This window comes from Hyperolius riggenbachi, chromosome 7, assembly GCF_040937935.1.
Source record: "Hyperolius riggenbachi isolate aHypRig1 chromosome 7, aHypRig1.pri, whole genome shotgun sequence".
In the NCBI taxonomy this organism is placed as follows: domain Eukaryota; kingdom Metazoa; phylum Chordata; class Amphibia; order Anura; family Hyperoliidae; genus Hyperolius; species Hyperolius riggenbachi.
Window position 1 is genome coordinate 304114404 of NC_090652.1, and position 17079 is coordinate 304131482.

The 17079-nt window shown below is 48.8% G+C and overlaps 1 protein-coding gene across 1 annotated transcript in view; it reads right to left on the reverse strand.

The window, feature by feature from the left end:
• Positions 1-3793: 3793 nt before the first annotated feature.
• The window catches only part of GPBAR1 (G protein-coupled bile acid receptor 1), a 32931-nt gene continuing 19645 nt past the window's right edge, over positions 3794-17079 (reverse strand). Inside the window, exon 2 of the mRNA XM_068247118.1 lies at positions 3794-6212. Coding sequence (XP_068103219.1) covers positions 5075-6136 — 1062 coding nt within the window. The 5' untranslated portion in view covers positions 6137-6212 and the 3' untranslated portion in view covers positions 3794-5074. The remainder of the gene's footprint in view (positions 6213-17079) is intronic.

Below are 17079 nucleotides of genomic sequence, written 5' to 3' on the forward strand. Positions count from 1 at the left end.
AGTCTAATTGTTTCCAGTACAGGAAGAGTTAAGAAACTCCAGTTGTTATCTCTATGCAAAAAAGCCATTAAGCTCTACGACTTTTCAAAGTTGTGGAGAGGGCTGTCTTCTGACTTTTATTATCTCAAGTGTTAGTGAACAATTTTCTTTTTCTCTGCCAGAGGAGAGGTCATTAGTTCACAGACTGCTCTGAAAGAATCATTTTGAATGCTGAGTGTTGTGTAATCTGCACATATTATAGAATGATGCAATGTTAGAAAAAAACACTATATACCTGAAAATAAAAATATGAGAATATTTTCTTTGCTGCTAATCTTCTAGTAATTATTCATAGTACACAACCAATTCATTATATCATATTTTTTTCCGCTTCAGTGTCTCTTTAAATACCAAATGAAATACAGCATGTTTCCAGAGACTCTGAAGTCTCCGAAAATTCAGGTTTTTATTGCAAAAACCTGTTCAACATGATTGCCCTAACTAAAACGCTGCATCCCTGCCGCTGAAATCTAACTAAATCCCCCCAAACTCCACTCGCAAAATCCACGACTTTGTTGGTCGTGGATTTTGCTGCCCTGTAAGCTTCCGTGAGAGGCAGAGCTTTCAGCTGCAGCTCTGCCTCTACACGCGTCTATCAGCGCGTATCTCCGCCTTTCCCCTGCCCCTCTCAGTGAAGGAAGACAGAGGGGCGGGCAGAGGCGGAGATACGCGCTGATAGACGCCTATAGAGGCAGAGCTGCCGCTGAAAGCTCTGCCTCTCACGGAAGCACTCCCCGCAGTGTGCCCGGGAAGTTTGGGGGGATTTAGTTAGATTTCAGCCACGGGGATGCGGCGTTTTAGTTAGGTCAATCATGTTGAACAGGTTTTTGCAATAAAAACCTGAATTTTCGGAGACTTCAGAGTCTCTATAAAACCAGGGCCGAATTTACCATAAGGCACTGTAGGCATGTGCCTACAGGCGCCTGATGTTTGAAAGATGGCTAACTCCTGTCTTACCTATGCAGAGTCTTGATGAGAGTGTAAATGAGAGGTTAGTCACCCGGCTCTACATTCAGTCAGGGGCACCTCCAGCTTCCTTAATACTAAGGTTCCTCTAGCTACCTAATACTTGGGGGAACTTCTGGCTACCTAATACTGAGGGGCATCTGTAGCTACCTATGATAGGCAAGGGAAGTAAGGGAGAAGTGACAGCTGGAACGGTCTGCACATGGTGCAGTTCGGGGGTGTTTGTAGGGTCATGGAGGGCGGAGTCTAGGGTGCCAGGACATCTGTGCCTATAGGCTCCAGTGAGGTAACTCCAGGCCTGCTTAATACGCCAAATAAAATACCGAATGAGGTATAAATCTTAGTGGATTCTCATGCAGATGTTTTGTCAATTACCAAACTATTATTGCATATGTGAAAATTTTAGTGAATTTGGAAAATAAAAGTCTAAACCTCCAACTGTGGGTTGTTTTTTTTTTCTTACCAAACGTGACTTAGTGAATTGAAGCTTCCACAACTTGTGAGGCAATAAAAATATTAATACGCCATACACTAACTTCTATATAAAAAAGACATCCATATTGGTAAGGAATCAAACAAGCATATGCCAACACTTGCCAATTTGTCTAAAACTTTATTGAGAACCATTGTCTTGATTTGAGGCAAGGCCACAAAGGCCATGGCCTAGGGCGCCAGGAAGTAAGGGGTGGGCAGAGGGCTGGCATACTAAGGCAGTTAGACTGCCAAACATGTAAAAGGCAGCGATCAGGAGGCAGAAGTTGCTATTAGCACATCCCCCTAATAACTAGGGTATTAGTTTGATATAAGCAGCCATTTACCAGCTGTGCTGAACTCTATCCGCTGCGCTTATTGAGCAGAATGGGACACATTCCCCCGCCCCGCCACCCCCGCTTGCCTTATCTGCACAATCTTATCAGGGATTGCCATCTTATCTGTGCTCCCATCACTATTAGGCTAAGTGGCAGAGCTGGCAGGCAACATATGGTCAATTATGTGAGTCGTACCGCTCTCAAACATGGCTCACTTCCGCACAAAGTGCATCCCAAATATGTCCGTTACCAAGTCCAAAACCTCCATCATCCCTTTATACCCAGAATCCTCCTGTGTCCATATGTCTAAAGATCAGATCTATCTATCTATCTATCTATCTATCTATCTATCTATCTATCTATCTATCTATCTATCTATCTATCTAGCTTAAAGGACTGCTGTCATAATAAAATGTAAAATACAATTGTACACATACATATAAGAAGTGCATTTTTCCCCAGAGTAAAATGAGCTATAAATTGTTTTTCTGCTATGTTGCTGTCACTTACAGAATGTAAGCTGCAGTTCCTGTCTCATCCACTGAACTGATTCGGTTCAGTGGATGAGTCGAATCATTAAACTCACAGGAAAGAACAGGCTCAAATGACTCATGAACCGGACATCACTACGCAGCGCTTGGAGCCCGCTGCCAACCGCCCCAAAACTTTAGTTCTAGAGGGGAGAGCGAGGAAGGGGGAGCCCAAAGGTGAGGAGAGGGGGGGGGGGGGAGATGTCCCCCCTTTCCCACTGTGCCCACCGCTCCCTCTTCTCTGCGCTCTTTCTCTCCTCCACACAGCTCAGCGTCCAAAAAGGAGGACATCTGGCTGTCCTTCCTTGCCTTGCGCCTGACGGAGGACAAGCACTCCAAAATCCGGACTGTCCGGCCTAAATCCGGACGGATGGCCACCCTACCACCATCAGGAAATGCAGCTTACTTATAGTGATGGTCATGTCTAGGAGATGTCATGGAGAAGCATGTGACAGGTTTGATCAGCTGATAGATTTGCAAAGCTCTGATTTGCTGGGATCAGTTCCTGCTTTAGCACATGATCATGACTAGTTAATCAGAGAGTTACATACTGTATCTATCAACTGACCAAACTGATCACATGCTTCTCTAAGAGTTATCCTACACATGACCTTCACTTCTTGGAACAGAGAGGATCGTAGTGTGAGAATACAGGAAATAACACTGCCATAGTGATCATCATCCCATTTTACACACAGTGACATCTTGTGGTTGTTTTACTACTGCAGTTTAGGGTTATAATATATTGTTAAAGTGGACCTGAAATCTTGCACAGGACTGAAGAAATACATAGAGAAATGCACCCTGTGTGTATTTAGAGACTTTAGCCTGTTTATTTCCCCTCATTTGTGTCTAATCACAAGTTGTAATCTGATCTCTCCCCTTTGTCACATGACTGCCTATGGCAGAGATGGCAGATAAGGCCATCTTGAAAGCTCAGGAGGTAGACAATATGTCTGCTTCCATGAATCAGGAAGTAGAAACAGTGCAGCTTTATTTTAGGATTTGTATCAGGTGTAACAAAGAAATGTGTTATTATGCTGCTGTGCAGCTTTTAGAGCAGAGAGGACGTTCTGAGTTCAGGTCCGCTTTAAATCTCTAACGCTAAGTGCTACCATCTACAAGCTCTTGTCGTGCAAGAGAGAATTCCCCGCCTTCAGACTCCCATGTGATAGAGGCCTTATATAGTATGTATGTGTGCACATTTTTTTTCTATTATGGTGGTCCTTTAAGCTTTAAATTGCAAAGTTATTGTAACCAGTACCTATCTTCATTTTGGGTCACCTGATCCTTGGTGCAACTTCCTGCAAGGAAATAATCAGGTTTGTAGGCGGGCCCACAAACAGATCAGAGCTCATTCAGCACAATGAGTTGCCAGGGCAGAAACTTATTCTACAGCATGCTGAAAAGTACTTATCATACAGGAAGTAGAGAAACAAGAGGCAAAAGTAAAAAAGGTATTTTTTTTAATTTATTTTATGAAACTGCTGGCCTTCATAAAGAGAACAAAAAGGACTCCATCAATAAAAGGCCATCACACGTGCTGCACAACGCTTACTTAAAATCGGTGTTTAGTGGTCGGTTTTATAATCCTTCACATTGTTAGTGCTGGAGTTTGAAAGAAAAAGTGGGTCTCATGGGACTATCCAAAGAAAAAGTTAGGAATCCTCAACTGGGCAACCCTTCAGGTGCCCATACATCAGGCAATATATGGACAGATACAGTATATGGACCAGACAGATCTCTCTCTGATCAAACCTGATCAGAGAGAGATCTGCTGCCTGCCCATACACAGCAGCAAGGGCGTAACAATAGACCCCGCAAGGGATGCAGCTGCAGGGGGCCCAGAAGCCGCAGGGGGCCCTGTCCTGAGGAACTGACAACTAAGGGCAAGGAGAGAAAAAAACGTTCTGCTCTCTGCACAATTGGCCAAATGACTGTATCTGCTCAGCAACTGATAACAAAGATTTGTAAACAGTCCCTATGCAGTGTGCAGGGGGAATGGGGCCCAGTGATTTCTAGTTACGCCTTCAATTCCCATTATATTTCAGCATGAAATCTATCACGCCCATCGTCTCCACCTGCCTATACGCCCTCCAAATGTAAAATGTGTTGTCCTACTCCCCCCCTGGTGCCTGTGCTGTGTAAATTCTCACCTGTCCTACTGGTGTGACCCCCGTCATCCTCCGCAGTTACCATCACGTGGTGCGTTGTGACATCACACACGCGCCTGGTGCCATATGGTACAGACACTTGCAGTACTGTGGTGATTGTGGGAGGATGCCAGGAGGTGCACCAGTTGGATCGGTGAGAATTTACGCAGCACAGGCATCAGGGGGGACATTTTAAACTTGGGAGGCACAGCGGCCCAGGTTCTGTAGCATACGTTAGTCATTGTGCACCTGATTGAGTACTTTTGATCGGATTTTCCATCATGTCCGATCAATGCATTGAATTTTGGCCCAAAATCTTTCGAACCATCGATCGGATAGACATGTTGCTACACCGATTTTCAACCAATTAGATAAAATTATCGAACCAGATGGTCGATCAGCCTGAATAATCACCAGATGTATGGCCACCTTTTGGGTTCTAGAAGATATATCATGAGTCATGACATCCTCTAGAACAGAAAAGATTGTCCAGTTGCGAGTCCTTTATTCTTAATTTGGGAAAATATCATAATCTTCACAGAAGTATAGCCATTAGCCAGTCATAGGACTAAATAAATTATTTATCAGCAGTTAATCCATCCTCAAGAGTCTCCTCCTTGCTGACCATGTTGTGGTGGTTTGGTGGGTGTCCTCCAGGCTTACAAGAAGACTGGCAGTACTTTTTGCAGAGCGTCCTCCACAGTTCAGTATACTGGCGGTGGCTTAGTCCCAGAATCACAGGGACGATGGCAGCACTTCCACTACCCACACAGGTCAGTGTGAGGACAATCCACCAACTGATCTCATAATTCTCCAAGACCAAGACGGAGACTTGCAGGAGAGCGATGTATGGAACCCAGCAAATGAGGAAAGTCAAGGAGAAAATGGCAATGCATTTAGTGTAGTTCAGGTCCATCTGCCGGTCCAGGTCTGTGGCGGCGTCTCGTTGGACTGACCGGTGGAGCTTCTTGATCTCCTTTAGCTGCTTTCGGGCCACCAACAGAAGTTTGATGGTGATAAAGCTCATGGCCAGGATAGCCGGGATGACAAGACCATAGGTTTCCATGTAAATGTACTCAATGGGGAAGATTTGCTTGTAGGAACAAATGCAGCTGTTGTTCCAGTTATTCCATCCCATCATGGGGAGGCAAGAAACTGCCAGTGGCAACGTCCACACCAAGAACAAGGAGAACGGCACACAACGATGAACCCAGATGTTCTGGTAGTGCAAGGGGTAGATGATGCACAAATACTTCTCATAGTGAACCATCAACAAGTTGGTCAGGAAGGAGAGAAAGAAGAAATTTGGAGTTATGAAGAAAATCAAGCACCAATGATAATCCAGATCTTTGCTAAACCTCATGCTGGGGATGACGGGCAGCATTGTCCCCGTAAAGAAGTCCGCAAACAGGAGGCTGAGGAAGAAGTAGTTGGTAGAGTTGTGGAGCTTCTTGTTGAAGACAATACCAATGATGATGAAGAGGTTGGAAAGGATGATGAAGGCGGAGAGAGGGCAGGAGAGCAGTATGATGAGGCTCTTCTGTTTCTCCATCTCCATAGGGTCCTCTGTGTCGTATGAATCATTCCCAGTCTTCGCCGTAGCACAGAGAGTCGCTGAATCGGTCATGTTGTCAAACATGTTTTTGAAAACATCTCCATGTGGCTCGAAGGGGAGACGTCGGTATTCTTAGCAATTCATGTTCTCAGTGGGTAATCTGAAAGGAAGCAGAAAGAAGATAAAGATGATGATTCAGAAGAAAGCCCACAGTTTGCTGAAGACAAGCAGACTAAGGACAGGGATTACTGGTATCATGTCCTGTGGCTTGATGAGACCAAGATAAAATTATTTGGTTCAGATGGTGTCAGGCGTTTGTGGCGTCAACCAGGTGAGGATGGAGTACAAGTGTGCCTTGCCTACAGTGAAGCATGGTGGTGGGAGTGTCATGGATTGGGTCTACCAGGCCTGGATTTACCTCACTGGAGCCTATAGGCACAGATGTCCTGGCAACCTAGACTTCGCCCTCCATGAACCTACAAACCCCCGCCGAACTGCACCGCAAGTGTGCTGGCTGGCCCAGCTGTCACTTCTCCCTTACTTAATTTGCCCATCATAGGTAGCTACAGGTGCTGCTTAGTATTAGGTAGTATTAAGGAGCTAGAGGTGCCCCTGACTGAAGGGAAATCAGTGGAATGCCGAGAGCTGGAGAGTAACCTCTCATTTACACTCTCATCAAGACTCGGCATAGGGAAGGAGGGAGTAAGGCACTCGGTGAGAGGAGTGAGCCGCCTTTCTAACATCAGGCGCCTGCAGGCACGTGCCTACAGTGCCTTATGGTAAATCCGGCCCTCGGGGCTACACAAGTGTTGCCAGAACTAAGGCTTCTTGCACATGCGATTCTTGTACATAATACAAGTAATAATGACCACTGCCTAGCTAAAGAAACTGAGGGTGAAGGTGCTGGACTGGCCAAGCAGGTCTCCAGACTTAAACCCTATTGAGCTTCTGTGGGGCATCCTCAAACAGAAGGCAGAGTAGCACAAGGTCTCTATCCACCAGCTTCATCATGGAGGAGCGGAAGAGGATTCCAATGGAAATCAGTGAAGCTCTAGTGACCTCCATGCCCACATAAGGCAGTCCTGGAAAACAATGGTGGCCACACAATATATTGACATGGAGGAAGGAGGAGAAATGATCGGCACTGCAACGTACATTTATTCTGAAAAAAGTGAGGCACAGTCCAAATGGATAAATACAAAACAGTAGTGCAGCATACATGGACATACCGGTGCTCAGATGTGTGGTGGTGACGGTGGGTGCTGGCAGAGCCGGATTAAGGCTAAATGGGGCCCTAAGCAAAGTAACTGATTTGGCCCCCCATCATGTCGTAATAGAATCATAATATGCAGCTGCACAGCAACATGCCCCACAGCGGCAAAATGCAGTGTGAGAGATGAATGGCTGGGACATTTGCACTCAGGGGCTGGGGCACCCTTGTGAAGAGGGCGCCAGATATCACAGCAGCAGCACTTTCCCCCTGCATCTCCAGCCTGGCAATAGCAGAAAGCTCTGGACACCGCCAAACCGGAAGCCGTTCCCCAGACAGAATTACATAACCACCCCCACCACTGAACAACCGATTACCTCCCAAACTAGACAGCCACCATGCAGCCTCCATCCCAGTGAATACGATAGTCCAGCAGTGAAGGCAGCCGCAGCGGGGGAGAATGACAGCACCAGATGGCTCACATTCACCTATTGCGATCCAAGCAATAGAGGTCCCGTCATCCGGAGCCCATCTGTCTCCTCTAGAGTGATGCCGCTCTGTTACTACTACTATTACTACTTCCTACTTCCTGTCTGATCTGAGAATCAGGAAGTTCAGAGCGAGTGGCTGCACTGTAGAAGAGACAGATGGGTTTCAGATGACGAGATCTCTATCGATTGGATCATGGATAGGTGAGTGAGCGTTTGCCATCTGCTGCTATCATTCTTGCTGCAGCTGTGGTTCTCTGTGGGAAGGGAGGGAGGAGTGGGCAGCGGCAGAGCACACAGTAGCAGGAGGGGGACCTAAGAGGGGAGCCTAGCTCTGAAGACAATCAGCAGCGCACGGCATCATTTGACAAGACAAGACAAATAACATTTATATTGTGATTTTCTCCTGGCGGACTCAAAGCGCCAGAGCTGCAGCCACTAGGACGCACCCTATAGGCAGTAGCAGTGTTAGAGAGACTTGCCTAAGGTCTCCTACTGAATAGGTGCTGGCTTACTGAACAGGCAGAGCCGAGATTCGAACCCTGGTCTCCTGTGTCAGAGGCAGAGCCCTTAAAGGGACTCCGAGCAGTGCCTGTGGATATGCCTTTAAGCATTCCCACAACTAATTAATTACATCCTCACACCTACCAGCATGATGTTTGTAATTATATCCCCCTGGGTTCCTTATATTTCATTGTATTGTGCTGAATCAAGCTGACGACTTTGGAGAAAAGATGTCCTGTGTAATACAATGTAACTATGGAAAGATGCATATCATTTTAAAGCTCTCTTTCTCCTCTTTCCAATGATAGATAAACTGCCACCCTATGCCTTTTAGTTTTCGCTATTTTTGCGAAATTGCAGTGGCCGCAATTTCGATCGTGAAAATAGCGAAAACTAAAAGGCATAGGGTGGCAGTTTATCTATCATTGGAAAGAGGAGAAAGAGAGCTTTAAAATGATATGCATCTTTCCATAGTTTCTGCACTGCTCAGAGTCCCTTTAACCATTATACCAGCCAGCCACCGCTGACGGATGGCGAGGGCTGGTTTATATGCTAATGGGGCCCCTTTGACTCTGAATGGGGCCCCAAGCGACTGCTTTTGTTGCCTGGTCGGTAATCCGGCCCTGGGTGCTGGGGACTGCTCGCCTGACGGCCGTTTCACGCTGTGTCGCGCTTCTACGGAGGCTACACAATATATTGACACTTGAATGTTGTAGGGGTGTACACACTTTTGTTACCAGGGGTTTAGACATTAATGGCTGTGTGTTGAGCAGGCGCATAAATACAAATCACTGGGCCCCCTGCGAAACTTTGGATGGGGTCTCCTCCTGCCGAATCCGCCCACCCCATCCGCTTTCTGCACAGGTAAACTGAGAACCAATGTTATTCAATTGTAAGCATTTTCTCTATCAATTACATTAGCTTCTATGGTAAAACGTACATATTTTCACACATACAGACAGACGTGGTGTGCAGAAAACGCATGCAGAAAACTGACAGACGAGTGTGCTCCCAGCCTCAGCTTATTACACTCACTCTGTCCATCTCTGATGACGCAGAGCTGGCTCTGCAGATTCCTCCAGCGTCACTACAGTACACAGCACTTGGGGAGCGGTAGAGAGGTTGGGGCAGCATGCTGTACACAAGATCCTGCTGCACTCTGAATAGGGACTATCTACAAAACTTTGTATGATCACTTATCAGTGGTTGAAGAGATGTAGTCAGAACAATTGGGTAAAGAGCAAAACGTTTTTTCTCTCCTTGCCCTTAGTTGTCAGTCTCTCAGGACGGGCCCCCTTTGGCTTCTGGGCCCCCCTGCGGCTGCATCCCCTGCAGGGTCTATTGTTACGCCCCTGGTGTTGAGTTATTTACACTGTTATATGAGCTGTACATGGACTACTTTCCATTGTATCAAAGAGTCATATCTTTAGTGTTGTCCCATGAATAGAAATAATGAAATATTTTAAAAAATGTTAGAGGTTGTGTGATATACGGTAAGTGTGGACAGAGTCAGCTGAGTCGGTTCCCCGCATTTGTTGAGGACGAGGATAAAGTCCTGTTTTTTAGCATGAAGTTTACGGTCTTCTCCTGCACACATATGGCTTTTCTGGAAAACTATAGCAACTGCAACTTTATGGTCGGCGATGGCTGCGGAGTCATAAAAACGCCACCAGATTCCCTCTGGCTCACGGGGGCGTTGGAGCCGAGCTGCATAAACATCCGCCCGGGGAATGGACTTTTTATAGCCACTTTTCTATGAAGCGGGATTCAATTATCTTGTTAAAAGTCAGCAAACAACCACTGGGACATGCAGGCAAGGAGTTCACAGTGGGAAACATGGCTGGCTCAGGTGTCGGGACCGCAGGCTGGCCGAGGTGTGGGGACTGGAGGATAGCGATGTGTGGGGACCGCAGGCTGGCCAATGTGTCCGGACCATGGGCTGGCCAATGTGTCTGGACTGCAGGCTAGCCAATGCGTGGGGACTGTGGGCTGGCTGAGTTGTGGAGACAACAGGTTGGCTGAGGTGTGGGGATAGCAGGCTGGTGAAATGTAAGGACCACAGGTTGGCCAAGGTGTAAGGAGTCGGACCATAGGCATGCGGAGGTGTAGGGCCCACAGACTGGCCGGGGTGTGGAGAGGTCAGGCTGGCCAAGGTGTGGAGAGGGAAGGCTGGCCGAGGTGTGGAGAGCGCAGGCTGGCCGAAGTGTGGAGAGGACAGGCTGGCCGAGGTGTGGAGACTAGAGATGGCCCGAACGGTTCGCCGGCGAACGGTTCCTGGCGAACTTCCGGGGTACGCGATCGCTGCGAACCGTGAACTTTTCCGGAAGTTCGGTTCTCCCCCATAGTGCATCATGTGGGTCAACTTTGACCCTCTACATCACAGTCAGCAGGCACATTGTAGCCAATCAGGCTACACTCCCTCCTGGAGCTTCTCCCCCCCTTATAAAAGGCAGGCAGCGTCAGGCTTTGGACTCACTCGTGTGCCTGCATTAATTAGAGAAGGGAGAGCTGTTGCATAGAGAGCTATAGGGAAAGCTTAGTTAGGCTCTTGTAGGCTTCTTAGCTTGCTCCTAGCTGATTCTTATTGCTAAAAAAGCACCCCTCAACAGCTCTTTTGAGAGCTAATCTTGTTCTTGTGATCTTTTTTTTTTGTCCTACTGACATTGTTGCATAGACAGCCTTGGTAATTCTTACTGTGTGTGCCACTGCCAGGCGCAGCACATACAGTGACTACCTGTGTGTGTGTGACAGGTGCACATAGTAATACCCATCACTGCATATACCTACCTGTTGTTCACTTCAGTCAGTGCACCCACCTACCTACGGGAGCGCACGCAGTGTCACTGTGCCTGTCCAGTACTTGTCTGTGTGTGACAGGTGCACATTGTAATACCCATCACTGTATATACCTACTACCTGTAGTTCACTTCAGTGCACCCACCTACCTACATGAGCACACACAGTGTCACTGTGCCTGTCCGGTACCTGTCTGTGTGTGACAGGTGCACATTATAATACCCATCATTGCATATACCTACCTGTTGTTCACAGTGCATCCACCTACCTACGTGAGCTCACACAGTGTCATTGTGCCTGTCCAGTACCTGTCTGTGTGTGACAGGTGCACATTGTAATACCCATCACTGCATATACCTACTACCTGTTGTTCACTTCAGTGCACCTACCTACCTATGTGAGCGCACACAGTGTTACTGTGCCTGTCCGGTACCTGTCTGTGTGTGACAGGTGCACACTTTAATACCCATCACTGCATATACCTACCTGTTGTGTTCAGTGCACCCACCTACCTACGTGAGTGCACGCAGTGTGATATACCACTCCGTGCATACCTGTTAACTGCACCTGTGTGACTGCACATTGTATTAGTCAAGTCAGTGCATACCTTTCACTTCATACCCCCCGATATGGACAAAACGGACAAAACAGGTAGAGGTAGAGGCAGACCCAGAGGAAGGCCACCCGGCAGGTCTGTGCGAGGTCGTGCTGATGTGATTTCGTGCGGCCCTGGACCGAAGTACAGTACTCAGAAGAAGGCACATCCCATCAACTCTCAAGATTGTCAGGACGTGGTTGACTATTTAACACAGAACACCTCATCTTACGCAGACACCAGCGCCACTACAAGTACCACATCCACTACATTTGACAGTTCGCAGGAGTTATTTGGTGGGGAAATCACTGATGCACAGCCATTATTGTTACATTCAGATGAAGGCCCTAAGCAAGTTACACCACCTCATATGTCTGAGTTAGGCGACACTATGGACGTAACGTGTGAGGAGGAGGAGGATGAAGTACCTTCTGTTGGTGCAGTTTTGTAGGTGTCTGAGGCAATCGAAGCTGGGCAGGATGATTATGATGATGACGATGATACGGATGCCACGTATGCAGTGGTGCTTCAAAATTTCGCATGCGCAAATTTTTGCATCGTAATTCGTCGTTTTCCATCGTAATGCGAAATTTACGGAGGATGCGTAATAAATTAGGTGTGGACCGTAATTATGTATCGTAATTTCGTATGACTTTGTAACTTCGCGAAATTACGGTTCATTACAATATTAGTCATTTTGCATTGATGCACGCTTACAAATTTCCGCATGCGGACATGTTATGTTAGCGGCGTGCATGCGCTGTTAAATGCGTATGTTTATACGCATCATAAGCATGATTGTACGCATTAAAATATAGTATGCGCATGCGCAGTGGCTAGTTAAGTGATGCGTAATTACGTTACGCAATTTCGTTTACATGCGTAGTATCGTAGCCGTAACTACGCTGTACCCGTAACTTCGTAAAATACTACGCGAAGTTTAATGCAAAGTTTTACGATGCGGAAAACTTCGCGAAATTTGCGAAACGAAGTTTTTTTGGCCATTACGAGCACCACTGCACGTGTGTTCCCAATAGAGGAGATGAACAGGGGGACAGTTCAGAGGGGGAGTCAGAGAGGAGTAGGAGGAGACGAGTTCCTGTAAGAAGCAGGGGGAGCTCGTCATCAGAAACAGCTGGTGGCAGTGTCCGGCGCCATGTATGACCACCTATGGACAGCCAGCCAACATGCCCTTCAACGTCAGCTGCTGATGCCACCTAAGTGCCATCACCCCGGGGGGCTCAGCGGTTTGGAAATGTTTTAATGTGTCTGCCGCAGATCGGAGCAATTCCATCTGTTCTCTCTGCCTCCAAAAATTGAGCCGTGGAAAGGCCAACATCTACGTAGGGACAAGTGCCTTATGAAGGCACATGGAGAAAAGGCACAAACTGAAATGGGAAGAGCACCTGAGCAAAAGCAGCACACAAAAGAAAAGCCACCCTCCTTTTAGTCTTCCTCCTTCAGGTGCAGCATCTTCAGTCGCTTTCTCCCTTGCACCTTCACAGCCACCCTCCTCCACTCCGCCTCTGCCCTTGAGCGGTTCCTGCTCCTCTACCCACAGCAGCCAGGTGTCCGTGAAGGAAAGTGGAAGAAGCCAATTTCTGCCAGTCACCCCCTTGCCCGGCGTCTGGCAGCTGGCTTGGCGGAACTGTTAGCTCGCCAGCTGTTACTATACCAGCTGGTGGACTCTGAGGCCTTCCGTAAATTTGTGGCCATTGGGACACCGCAGTGGAAGATGCCAGGCCTCAATTATTTATCTAAAAAGGTGATACCCAAACTGTACCGTGAAGTTGAGAGGCAAGTGGTGTCATCTTTGGCACACACCGTTGGGTCAAGGGTCCACCTGACCACGGATGCCTGGTCTGCCAAGCACGGTCAGGGCAGGTACATTACTTATACAGCCCATTGGGTCAACCTGGTGACCGATGGAAAGCAGTGAGTACGTGGCTGTGCAGCGGAACAACTTGTGACACCTCCACGGCTTGCAGGCAGGCCTGCTGCCACCTCCTCTCCTCCTGCTACATAAACTTCGCTGTCGTCATCCTCCTCCTCCTTGGCTGAGTGGCAGTTCAACTTTACTGGTGCTGCGATCTCCTCTCCAGCTACACAGCCTCAGATCCCCAGGGCCTATGCTGCATGCCAGGTACGACGGTGTCACGCCTCCTTAGACATGTCTTGCCTCAAAGCAGAGAGTCACACTGGAGCAGCTCTCCTGGCTGCTGTTAACAAACAGGTGGATCAGTTCAGTGGCTGACCCCGCACCAGCTGGAGATCGGCAACGTGGTGTGTGACAATGGCAGCAATCTCATTTCCGCTTTGAATTTGGGAAAGGTGACACATGTACCCTGCATGGCACATGTGCCGAATCTAGTCATTCAAAGATTTGTGTCAAAGTACCCAGGCTTAGAGGACGTCCTGAAGCAGGCCAGGAAGTTGTGTGGGCATTTCCGGCGGTCTTACACGGCCATCGCACACTTTGCCAAGATTCAGTGGAGAAACAAGTTGCCAGTGAGTTTGCGATAGCCCGACTTGCTGAAATTCGACCCTCCTTATGTTCTCTCACCTGCTAGAACAGGAGAAAGCCGTCACCCAGTACCTCTACAATTACAGTAGAAGGACACAATCTGGGGAGATGGGGATGTTCTGGCTCAACAACTGCACACTCATGCGAAATGCATGCAGGCTCATGTGACCATTTGAGGAGGTGACCAACCTGGTGAGTTGCAGTGAAGGCACCATCAGCGACTTGATCCCGTACGCTTACTTCCTGGAGAGTGTCGTGCGTAGAGTGGTGGATAAAGTTGTGGAGGAGCGTGAACAGGAACAGTTACAGGAGGAAACATTGTGGGATCAATTCTCATCAGAATTAGATGTTTCCTCAACACCTGCGGCAGCACAAAGGGGGGGGAGGAGGAAGAGTCGTGTGGGGAAGAGGAGTCAGACTCGGATGATGAGGAAGGTGTTTCTTTGGAGGTGGCGGCAGCAGAAGAACAACCGCAGCAGAGGGCTTGTGCTGCTCAATATTCCTGTGGTATTGTTCGTGGCTGGGGGGAGGAGGAGGACGTACCTGACGTCAGTGAGGAAGAGCAAGAGGAAATGGATAGTACGCCTGGATCCAACTTTGTGCAGATGGCCTCTTTCATGCTGTCTAGCCTGTTGAGGGACCCCCGTATAAAAAACTCAAGGGGAATAAGATGTACTGGGTGGCCACGCTACTAGACCTTCGGTATAGACACAAAGTGGTGGACATGTTACCATTTCACCTGAAGGCAGAAAGGATGCAGCACTTGCAGAACAAGCTGGCAACTATGCTTTACAATGTGTTTAAGGGTGATGTCACAGCACAACGCAATAAAGGTACCACTGCCAGTAATCCTTCTCCCATGTCCACGCAGGCAAGGACAGGACGCTCCAGCGATCTCATGGTGATGTCGGACATGCGGACATTCTTTAGTCCAACGCCTCGCCTTAGCCCTTCAAGATCCACCCTCCACCAATGCCTGGGCCGGCAGGTAGCCGACTACCTGGCCTTGAGTGTGGATGTAGACACTGTGAGCAGCGATGAACCCTTGGACTACTGGGTGCGCAGGCTTGACCTGTGGCCAGAGCTGTCCCAATTTGCCATCCAACTTCTGTCTTGCCCTGCCTCAAGCGTCCTATCAGAAAGGACCTTCAGCGCAGCTAGAGGCATTGTCACTGAGAAGAGAAGTCGCTTAAGTCACAAAAGTGTTCAGTACCTGACCTTTATCAAAATGAATGAGGCATGGATCCCGGAGGGCTATTGCCCACCCGAAGACTATGTCAGTCCCCACACACAGCATCTCTGCCTTTACGCCGTGTGACTGCCTGCCCCAAGCCTAAGTCGCTGCCCACACAGCACCTCTGCCCGCAGGCCGCTTGACTGCCTTCTCCGCCACCACCAACAGGGTCCAGGACTCCAGGTGGATTCCTGAATTTTTAAGGACGCTGTTAGCAGCGGCCGCTATAATGATTTTTCTGGTGCGTGTACATGCCTGCCTAATTTTTCTAGCTGCACTGTAGCTGCAACAACAAAACAAAAGGCATGAACATGTGCCCATTCCCCTTCGTGATCATTACCTTGCCGCGGTGAAGGGGCTTGCGTATCACAATGAAGCAATGACCGCCGGCTATATGAGTGTCTCTGGGGGGAGGGGGGCACATCGAAGATAATAAGGTCGTTGCTTCATTGTGGACAGACCAAATTTGATCAGCTGGACAGTCACTGTTGTTCTATCATTGAGCTACCACAGCTCGGCGGTGACCATGGGCTGGAAAACCCCACGGCCTGCACTCTCGCCACTGTGCGCAGCAGTCCAGCATGGCCGTCACTACACAAACAGCAGGTTTGCGGTGCGTTACACAGTGAGTTTGGTCTGTCAGTGTGAAGCAGTACTCTAATTACACTCCCTGATTGATGTATACACATGCAAGATGTTTTAAAGCACTTTAGGCCTACAATTTAGCTTTCAATGTGATTTCTGCCCTTAACCCTCCTGACGGTTTGTCAAAATCCGCCAGGGGCAGCAAAGCCATTTTTAAAAATTTATTTTTTTTCATGTAGCGAGACAAGGTCTCGCTACATGATAGCCGCTGCTCAGCGGCATCCCCCCAGCCCCTCCGATCGCCTCCGGCGATCGGAGATAAGGAGATCCCGTTCAAAGAACGGGACTTTTGGTGTCTATCCCACTCCGCCATGCCCCCCTCCAGGTGTTAGACCCTTTCAAACATCTTTTCCATCACTTTTGTGGCCAGCATACATTTTTCTAGTTTTCAAAGTTTGCCTCCCCATTGTTCGCGAAAGTTTGCACGAACCAAACTTTTGCGGAAGTTCGCAAACCCGGTATGCAAACCAAAAATCTGAGGTTCGGGCCATCTCTAGTGGAGAATGCAGGCTGGCTGAGGTGTGGAGAGGACAGGCTGGCCTAGGTGTGGAGTGGACAGGCTGGCTGAGGTGTGGATAGGGCAGGCTGGCCGAGGTGTGGAGTGGACAGGCTGGCAGAGGTGTGGAGTGGGCAGGCTGGCTGAGGTGTGGATAGGGCAGGCTGGCCGAGGTGTGGAGAGGGAAGGCTGGCCGAGGTGTGGAGAGGGCAGGCTGGCCGAGGTGTGGAGAGGACAGGCTGTCCGAGGTGCGGAGACCGGAGAGGGCAGGCTGGCCGAGGTTTGGAGAGGACAGGCTGTCCAAGTTGCGGAGAGGGCAGGCTGGCCGAGGTGTGGAGAGGACAGGCTGGCCGAGGTGTGGAGTGGACAGGCTGGCTGAGGTGTGGATAGGGCAGGCTGGCCGAGGTGTGGAGTGGACAGGCTGGCTGAGGTGTGGATAGGGCAGGCTGGCCGAGGTGTGGAGAGGACAGCCTGTCCGAGGTGCGGAGACGGAGAGGGCAGGCTGGCCTAGGTTTGGAGAGGACAGGCTGGCCGA